The sequence below is a fragment of the Rhincodon typus genome, chromosome 31, assembly GCF_021869965.1.
Source record: "Rhincodon typus isolate 14 chromosome 31, sRhiTyp1.1, whole genome shotgun sequence".
NCBI classification, from domain to species: Eukaryota; Metazoa; Chordata; class Chondrichthyes; order Orectolobiformes; family Rhincodontidae; genus Rhincodon; species Rhincodon typus.
In genome coordinates, this window is record NC_063362.1 from 8,195,665 (window position 1) to 8,206,101 (window position 10,437).

The 10,437-nt window shown below is 43.2% G+C and overlaps 1 protein-coding gene across 1 annotated transcript in view; it reads right to left on the reverse strand.

Moving 5' to 3' along the window:
* LOC125486627 (rho guanine nucleotide exchange factor 7-like) overlaps nucleotides 1-9,083 on the reverse strand; it is a 37,951-nt gene extending 28,868 nt beyond the window's left edge. Inside the window, exons 1-3 of the mRNA XM_048614868.1 lie at nucleotides 9,049-9,083; nucleotides 8,669-8,771; nucleotides 1,421-1,567 (exon numbers count right to left, since the gene is read on the reverse strand). Of these exons, the coding sequence (XP_048470825.1) occupies nucleotides 1,421-1,567; nucleotides 8,669-8,771; nucleotides 9,049-9,074 (276 nt within the window). The 5' untranslated portion in view covers nucleotides 9,075-9,083. The remainder of the gene's footprint in view (nucleotides 1-1,420; nucleotides 1,568-8,668; nucleotides 8,772-9,048) is intronic.
* Nucleotides 9,084-10,437: the final 1,354 nt, after the last annotated feature.

Here is a 10,437-nt window from a genome sequence, read left to right on the forward strand (position 1 = left end):
GAGCTGGATGAACACAGCAGGCCAAGCAGCATCATAGGAGCAGGAAGACTGACGTTTCATCTGATGAAGGGTCTAGGCCCAAAATGTCAGCCTTCCTGCTCCTCTGATGCTGTTTGGCCTGCTGTGTTCATCCAGCTCTACACCTTGTTATCTCACCTAACTTGATCAGTGTTGGGTGTGTATAGTGACAGTTCTTGCTGGCTCTACAGTTCCTGGAATTTTCCCCTCACCTCAGATGAGTAATTAATTGCAGCCATTGGTCAACAACTCTATGGCCAATATATCATATCGGCAGAAGTCAAATGAGATGCTTCTTGGAATTTTTTTTTTTCCTTTATTCATGTTATGAGGGTGTCACTGGCTAGACAGCATTTATTGCCCATCCCTAATTGCCCAGAGGGCAGATAAGAGTCAAACACATTGCTGTGGGTCTGGCGTCACATGTAGGCCAGACCAGGTAAGGATGGCAGTTTCCTTCCCAAAGGGCATTAGTGAACCAGATGGGTTTTTCCAACAATCAACAATGGATTCACTCTTAATTCCAGATATTTATTGAATCCAAATTCCACCATCTGCCAAGGCAGGATTCGAACCTGGTCCCTAGAACATTAACCAGGTCACTGCTTTAACAGATCAGTGATAATACCACTAGGCCATTACCTCTCCTGGAATATTTCCATACAGCAATTGTCATGATCATCAATTTGGGTTTGAAACCACAGCCTTCTGAGTCAAAAAGGAGTCCCTATCCATCGAATTTACTTGGCAATGCCTAGGCTAGAATTGTGTGACTATTTTTTACCTCAGTGAGTATTGTAAGATATCAGTTTGACCCCAGTGATGATCAGGCCCCTTGGTAGTTCTGTATCCTACCAGAATCAGTCCTAATATAAGAACACAAGACATTGGAGCAGGAGTAGGCCATTCAGCCCCTCCTGTCTTCAATATGAAGCATTCAATATAGATCACAGCTGATTTTTTTTCTTCAACTTCACTTTCCCATTGCTCCTGATATTGCTTAACTCCCTACAGCTCCCGGTCTATCTCAGCCTTGTATATATTCATCGAAGGCTGCCACAACACTGTGGGGATTTCCAAAGATTCAAAATCCTCAGGGGAAGAGATTTTGTCTCATTTCAGCTTTAATTGATCACCTGTTTATCATCAGACCGTCCCATGTTCTAGATTCCCCAGATAGGAGGAACAAACCCCTTCAAAATCCTACATGCTTCAATAAGATCATCTCTCATTCTTCTAAACTCCGAAGAATATAAACCCAGTTTTCTGGGCCTCATCATGGGACAATGTTCTCACCCCAAAGATCAATCTAGAGACCATTCAGTTACCTCACTCAATGGAAGTACATCCTTCCTTTTTCCTCTGAGAAACATTTGAATGGGGTAACAATAGAAATGCTTACCTTGCAGGGTTGACGACAGATTTTAACCTTGGAACAATGAATTATCTTGCCAAGGTCTTCCAGCTTCACCCCACTTTGATCCCATTCCTTGACTGGGTAGCAGTGTAGTTTTGTTTCTATGTCTTCTTTATCAATTTGCTTTGCTTCCTAATTGAAACAGATAAAATGATCACAATTAAAGCAGAGTCAGCAACAGGGGAATCAATCACAAATTAAAGACACAGTGAGGAGAACTTTAAAACTCAAGCATGGGAGGATTTGATAAGATCAGATGTTAAGATGTGAAAAAAAAACAAACTTAAACACAAGCCACATCGACCCACAAGTCATATATTTACATATTCGATCGAGGCTACAAGCCTCACAGTGTTCCTTTATTTTAGCTTTGACCCAAGGTACCTGGTCTCCGAGAAACTAAAGAGAAATGAAGACTGGTGAATCTGGAAACTAAGGCTATTCCCATATTGCTTGTGGGCTAGCAGAGGTGTTTCCTGCCACCTGGCCCTCCAAAAGTCACCTGCAAACCCTTTGTGACCAGAGATATCCTATAACCTTTTGAGTCATGTTGATACACCCCATTGACTTTAAAACCCATGCCCCCACAAACTAGCCTTGCTAAATTTCTGCCCCTCCAATCTCCCTCTCACAATCACCCTCCCACCTGATCTCAGGTCCACTTCAGAGTCTGATAATTCTGACTGCCTCGGCCTCTATATTTCCTTCCCAATCCCACTTTCCTAAGTTTTCCCTGTCTCCTCCATCTGGTTTTTGATCTCCCCAACCACACCCAACCCCATCAACCCCCTCCCCACCCCAAACCCTGGTTTCCTCCTACATCAACTATTCCAATCTTCCCTTCCCCAAAATGATTCTGCCCCACTCTCCTCCACTCTCCCACTCCTACCCGACTCTGCCCCTTATAGTTGCTGACACTACTCCCACCCTAACTGCCCCAGAGAATTCCCACCCCAACCCAGTTCGAAAGCCTGCCCAGATTGAATGGGGCTGACTGGACCTGATTTAGGGGCCACCCACACTTTTTGAGATAAAGCCTTGACAGCCATAAACCAATAGCGGCTCCCAGCCCCTGATCCTGGGATTCAGGCAGGTCTCTTGGTCGAATTTGGGCTTTATAATATTGGTAAGTGTGTTGTGTGAAACTGGTTCATCTGCTATCTTAAACCCTAATAAAGGGCTTAATGCCTTAGACAAAGCAATAGGAGCATTTGTTATTGATATGGTATGTCTCCATTTCCTCCCAAAATCTGGTAAACATGCGTTTCTTGTTGCACTTTTCACTTTATGAACAATGTGCTATTTATCCATTTTTATTTAATTTTAAAAATCACCCTTGGACTATCCAGGAAACAAGAGGAGGAATGAGTTCTAGAGTGTGAAATACATTAATAACCGTTTTGAAACAAGGCTGGGGCAGGAATGTGTTGGGAAGAGTGCCCATAATGTTGGGCAAGACTGTTTGGCTCAAACTCCATACTGGCTCCACCTAAATGTAATTTGTGTGACATCTGTGAAAGCAGAGAGCCGTGGCTGGGGCTGTGTTCCAGGTCAACTCACAGGGAACTGGGAGAACCAGACCGTGCTCTGGCTGCAAGCCTGAAAAGAAAGGCTCATGCACAGTTGGGAAGTTAAAACAGAAAACTGCAAATGCTGGGAGTTTGAACTGACAAGAAAAGGTGAACCTTGCATTTTCTATGGAGACTTTCACAACCTCAGGATGTCCCAGCGCACATATTGCAGCCAAGTACTATTTGTGTCATAGGAAGTGTGCCAGCCAACCTGTGCTCAACAAGCCTGCACAAACAGCAATACGATAAGCAACCAAATAATTTCTTTTCAGTCGATGCCGTTTGCGGGTTAAATATCAGTCAGGAAATTGGAGGAAACTCCCTCACTCCACTTCAAAATGGGAGGACGTGTAAAACTGATGGGGCATTGATTTTGCAATGCATCAGAAAGGCAGCATGTCCAATAGTGCAGCACTCCTTCAGTGTCACACTGTCGTGTTAGCTTAGATTACATGCTGAAAGCACTGTTGTTGTCTGAAAGACAGGGAAAAGAAGAACGCAGAGAGAGAGAGACCGGGAGAGAGAGAGAGAGAGAGAGACAGACAGGGAGAGAGAGAGAGAGAGAGAGAGAGAGAGACAGAGAGAGAGAGAGAGACAGAGAGAGAGAGAGAGAGAGAGAGAGAGAGAGAGACACAGAGAGAGAGAGAGAGACAGGGAGAGAGAGAGAGGGGGAGAGACACGGAGAGAGAGAGAGGGAGAGAGAGAGAGACAGGGAGAGAGAGAGAGGGAGAGAGACACGGAGAGAGAGGGAGGGGGAGAGAGAGAGAGACAGGGACAGAGAGAGAGAGAGACAGGAAGAGAGAGGGAGAGCAGCAGGAACTAGAGTAGCAACTCCACCTGAACTGAATTGATTGGCTGCATATCTGAAATGTCATAACTTATACTTCTCTTTATGGATGACTGATATGCTGTCTACATCCCAACATTGCTACTAAATGCTTCGGAAATACACTGCATGGTTCTGATATATATTTATCATTAAATGGCATTTTATTACCTTCCCAATGTGGCATATTCCTAAACCTATCCCAGCTGTCCATGATGTGGAGACAAAAGTTATGAAAGAGTAAGGAAGCCTTGCAACATCCCTTAAAATTAATTGGCATTGTATTTGCTGCCTTTGATGTGGTTAGGCTTTGTCAGTATGTCCCTGAGGCAAGACGGTTAAGAATTTGACCTCGACTGGCAAAAAAAAATTGTGTGCTATCTATACCGCAAGAATATTTTTCTTTCATTCGTGGAATGTGGGCATCACTAGGTCATTTATTGCTTTAGTTGGCCTTGAAAATGTGGTGCCTCTTTGAACTGTCGCAATCCATCGGGTGTAGGTAGCCCCACAATGCCATTAGGGAGGGAGTTCTGGGAATTTTGATCCAGTGACAGTGAAGGAATGGCAATATGTTTACAAGTCAGGATGGTGAGTGTCTGCAGTGTCTGAAGAAGGGTCTAGGCCCAAAACATCAGCCTTCCTGCTCCTCTGATGCTGCTTGGCCTGCTGTGTTCATCCAGCTCTACACCTTGTTATCTCAGAGGTACTGCTGTTTGTTTTGGCTGGGATCTAAAAGATCCCATGGCACAAGTATGACAAGATGAAGTGAGTTCTTCCTAATGTGACATGGGCAATATATATTCCACAAACGACGTGAATAAAACAAAATAATCTGACAGTTATCACACTGCCATTTTCAGGGCTTGCTGCATATCAATTGATTGCCCTTACGTTCCACATCACACCAGTGTTTACACTTTATAAAGTATTTAATCAGCAGAAAAGAACTTTGGGACATTAAAGCATCAACCAATTGGAATGATAAAAATACAAGCTTATTCTTCTGCTTTTGTTAAATCCAAACTAATTTTAGCTTTTTACTCATTATTATAGGTTCTCACTTAATACTGAGGAAAATTAGATTTCAATGAATGAGTCCAGTTGTAGACCCTCTTTAATGCCATATCTTTAAAATCAGAACTTAATCAAATCACAGACTTGTTATGGTACAGAAGGAGGCCATCATGTTGCACTGGTTCTATTACCTACAGCCAATTTCCTGCCTTTTCCTCATATCCCTGAACTTCATTTCTACCCAAATAATCAACCAATTCCCTCTTGAATGGCTCAACTGAACCTTCTTTACCACACTTCCGGGCACAGTATTCCACATCCTAACTACTCACTGTGTGAAAAAGACTTTTTTTCACATTGGGAGTGGCACGGTGGCTCAGTGGTTAGCACTGCTGCCTTATAGCACCTGGGACGCGGGTTTGACTCCAGTCTCGGGCAACTGTCTTGTGTGTAGTTTGCACATTCTCCCTGTGTCTCCGTGGGTTTCTTCCGGGAATTCCGGTTTGCTCAGATGTGCAAGTCAGGTGGATTGGCCATGCTAAATTGTCCATACTGTCCAGGAATGTGCGGGTTAGCCATGGGAAATGCAGGGTTGCAGGGATAGGGCAGGTGTGGGTGGAATGCTCTTTAGAGGGCTGCTGGGATTTTATGATCACCCTTGCCTTGTTGGTACATCACTTTAATGAATGTACAGATCACCTCCTGATGCTCCAATCTTAATTCACACTGAAGGCAACTCTGTTTTGGGGATGTTGCTGAAATCCCAACCTACACTTCTGTCCCTCTAGGCATGACAACTTCAATACCCAACAGGTCAGCTTTGTCCCTCCTGAACCTGACCTCACCCAAACTTGGCAGCCATCTCCGAAACCTGCATGGGGTCTTAATCATTCATCAACACTGTCTTTGTCAACATTGTTACCGTCAGTGCAACAACACCTTGATTTCAACACTAGCCTTGTGTTTATGTCACTCCACGACGATGCCTCTCCCAATCTCCATGAACTTCACTGATCCACAGGCACCGAAAATACAGCCTACCTTCAACGCTCGCCTCTTACTCCTTTCCCACATCCTTCACTCCACTACTAGCAGCTGTACCCTCCCTCATTTAAATTCTGAAATCTGGAATCTACTGCCAATACCCCTCTACCTCTCTCCTTCATTAAAATGCTCCTCAGTAAATATCTCTTCAATGGAGCTTTCCTTTTTAACACCTTATGTTGTTTGGTGCCATATTTTGTTTGAACAGGCTCAAGTGCAACATCATAGGATCCTTTACTCTGTTAGAAGTGCTGTATAAATGCACGTTGATGTTATTTAATCATATGTCATCGTGACATCATGTACCTATTTATGATGTTGATGGCGTTTAAGTGTTCTGATATATGTACATAAGTGTGCAGGCCATCATGTTATCAAAAAGGTTAAAGAGATGCTATCCTTTATTATGAGAGGAATCAAACACAACATTAAGCATGTTATGCTTCAGTTCTCCACAGCGTTCACTTTAGCAGGAAGAATAAAAAAGTCGGATATTATTTGAACGGAGAGTGGATGTGGAAATCCCAAGGTGCAGAGAAATCCAGGTGTTCGAGTCACAAAGAGTTAGAATGCAAGTTCAGCATGTAATCAATAAGGTTAAACAGATGCTATTAATTATTAAATGAGGAATTGAACATAAAAGTAAGGTTATACAGGGCATTGGCAGTACCAATACTAAGTGCAATTTTGGTCTCCTTATCTGGGGATGGATTTCAATGCATTAGAGGCAGTTCAGGGAAGGTTTATATAGAAGTGAAGTTGCCATAGTCCCACTTATTCATTAGAGAGAGATAACTACTGCTGGCTTAACCTGAGGATTACCATATCTTAGGCAAGCAGAGGCCTTTTTGGTAACCTCAGCTGGAATTGAGCCTGCACTGTTGGTGTTACCCTACATTATAAACCAATCAGCCAGCCAACTGACCCACATTCACAGTGAGTGAGTGGGTGGTCTCAGAAGCAAAGGGTGGACAGACTGAGTTTGCTTCCACTGGAGTTTAGGAAAGTGAGGGATGTCCTGATTGAAGATTATAAGACCTTAAACAGCCTTGACAAGATGCACAGGTATAGGATGCTTCCTATTGTGCATCAGTCCAGACCTAGGGCGCACTGTCTTAAAATGAGGGGTCACCCTTTTAGAACAGAGGTAAGCTTCCTCTCAGAGGGTTGTTCCGCTTTGGAACTCTGTCTTAGAAGACGGTGGAAGCAGTGTCACTGACTATTTTAAATGCAGAGGTGGATAAATGTTTGATAGGCAAGAGAACCAGGGCTTATTGGCATAGGTGACAATGTGGAATTCGAAACACAGATTAACCATGACTTTATAAAATGGTACAGCAGGCTTGAGGGGCCGAATGGTCATCTTCTGCTCCTATTCTGTTTGTTAAAGATAGCAAACAGACTGCTTCCCCAATTCGAGGCAATAGTTCTGAGGGGTCACTTGGAGATTTGACCCTTTCACGTTTCTCCTCAGTTCTATGAACAAAAGTTAGAAATCATAAATGATTGTCTCAAGATTCTACGATCCAGAAAATGACAGAGAAAAGCTCAGCAATGCAATGAGGAGAGTCACTCAGCCCTGCTGATGTCTCACGTTCTGGCAGAAACAGGAGAATATCAGCATCATTGTCCTATGTGTATCCAAACTGGTGGCTCATGTACAGACACCACCTGAGGCTGTGAGGGAGATATTTACAACAGGAATTCTTAGGCAGAAGTGACACAATGGCTGCTGCCATGGTTCAGGAAATTACACATATAGCATTGGCTGAAGCTTTTGCAGAGAAAACTAACAGCAGTTTGTCGGTCTCGGAAATAGAAACAAAGTGAACCCATTAGATGTGAGGTGTGAGTTGTCAATGTGACCGTATCTCAGAGTAGGCATGGCCCCAACAACAGTCCGATGTCACTCTGTGACTGGTTGGTTTTCAATAAGTAGGCCAAGAATCTTTCACATTACCACATATGACAGCTCATGCCAGATAAAACATACACTTGTACTGCTTAAAGTACTGACTACATTGATTTACGATGTTTCAGAGTGTGGCATGGCCTATGGTGCAGCTGACATTCTGAGCCAGCAACGTTCCAGAAATGTAGCGAATGACAATTTAATCTGCTCCGAGCTCGATGTTGTAGAGGGGTGCAGCTTGGCTGGGAAGCTAAGGAAAATCATTGAACCACACAGAACAAAAATTGGCCATTTGGCCCATTGTCCTATTCTGCCTCTTTGAAGAGTTATCCAATTATCCCCACTGGCCATGATCTTGCTCCGTTTTCCCTGCAATTATCTCCCCTTTACGTATTCATTCAATTCCGTATTGAATCAAATATCTTTTTGTCACCATTTCAGACGACTCCAACCAGAACAGTTAATGGCATTCAGAAAAAAATCAATCTTATCTTCTCTAATTTGCTAGTTACCTTACATTTCCACTCATCACGACACTAAAGTATTAGCCAAGATTATCAACTCACGTTCTGGTGTGGTCTCATGTCTCCATAAAATACAACAATGACTACTCTTCAAAAAGTACTTCATTGGCTGTCATATGCTTTGAGATATCAAGAAGTTACAAAAGGCACCAAACAAATGCAAGTCTTCCTCTTTACTGAAAGTGCAGAGTTAATGAATGGATTAAGAGACATCACTGTCAAACATTTGGCAAGCCTGTTTTAGATTGCATTCTTGCAAATGCGTGCCTGTATTGTGGCATACAGATATTTTAAACTTGCATGTTATGGTTTTTAACATTCAAACAAATGGTAGCTTACCTGAACGAAATGTGTTTTTGCCTTTGGGATGGGAGCAGCTTCATTCTGCTCAGTTGCTGGCTTCTTCTGCACCTTGGCATAAATCTCTGGTGTTAATTGTTCCCTGTGTGATAGAGAGAGAGAAAGAGAAACTGTAATGAAGGTGCATTGTTCTTGACGGATTACTGAATTGTAGATACGTATCAGCATGTGTAGAAGCATGAGACAAATTTGTGATGGATGATATTAAGTCACACTTCAGGCCAATGATTCCTTTGTTAAAATAACAAAGAAACTTGTGTATTTTGAGCTTATCAATTTGAGAAATCATTCTGCTGGTGAATGGACACTTGAGCAAACTTGGCACCAGTGGGGCAGTATATCTTTCTCCATTTGCTAACCTTGTTGAAAGAGTTGGCATGAGCATAAAACAGGAAATGTGCCCAAAGTCGTCCAGATCTAAAGCATATTCTTCGCTGTTTCAACGTAGCATCTTTCCATTTCCCACAGAGACCCTGTTAGTGGCCGCCAACAAACACTCAATAACAACATGGCATGTCACACTGTAGAGTACAGGAGGTTATTTGCCTCCACTGGGTCCTTCTGATCCCCTTTACCCTCTCAGCTTCCGCAATAGTATGGGTGGCAGTATGGAAAGAGGCTTCATGGTCCCATGCAGTAGCTTTTCAGGACTGGCAACTAATGGATAACTAGGGGCAGCAATGTCAACGGAATAACAATAAGTTCATCGTAGCCATTTCACACAACAGAGTACACAACAGAGTTTTTTAATGAATAAGGAAATGCCAGAACAAAAAAGAACAGTCTTTATTAAAAAGAAAGTAGGAACTGCCGATGCTGGAGAATCTGAGATAACAAGGTGTAGAGCTGGATGAACACAGCAGGCCAAGCAGCATCAGAGGAGCAGGAAAGCTGACGTTTCGGGTCTTTATTAAAAAACAGCTTATAAGGGCCGCAGAGTGGCTACGTGGTTAGCACTGCTGTCTCACAGTACCGGGAGCCCGGGTTAAATTCCACCCTAGGGCAACTGTCTGTGTGGAGTTTACACATTCTCCCCGTGTCTGTGTGGATTTCCTGCAGGTGAGATGCTCTTCAGTGGGTTGGTGTGGACTTGATGGGCTGAATGGCCTGCTTCCACACTGTAGGGGATTCTATGATTGTTGACACCGTTTCTGAGGGACTTGGAGTGGATAAATAGGGTTTCTGTTCTCTGTGTATCAGTGAACAAAACATCACTAAAAGATGGAAGACAAGGATATCAAGCCATTCTACTTTGAGTTGAGACAACAGCTAGGAATCAAGGTGCCCTGATACACATTGTTGGAAGCAGAATCCCTGGCAGGGACGATTAGAGATGTGAATAAATACTTTTCATGTCAATGTGAAAGGTTACGGAGAAAAGGTCAGAAATGAAGCGAACTATTCTTTTAAGGAGCCTGTCTAACACAATGGGTAGAATGGACTCCATCTACACTACAAATTTCAAGGTACTAAGCTTGGATAGACATAAATTAAACGTCTGAATAGCCATGTTTGACATTCGCTCAATATGAATATAACACTTATATAACAAGGTGTAGAGCTGGATGAACACAGCAGGCCAAGCAGCATCAGAGGAGCAGGAAGGCTGACATTTCGGGCTTAGACCCTTCTTCAGAAAGAAGGGTCTTCTGAAGAAGGGTCTAGGACCGAAACGTCATCAGCTTTCCTGCTCCTCTGATCCTGCTTGGCCTGCTGTGTTCATCCAGCTCTACACCTTGTTATCTCAG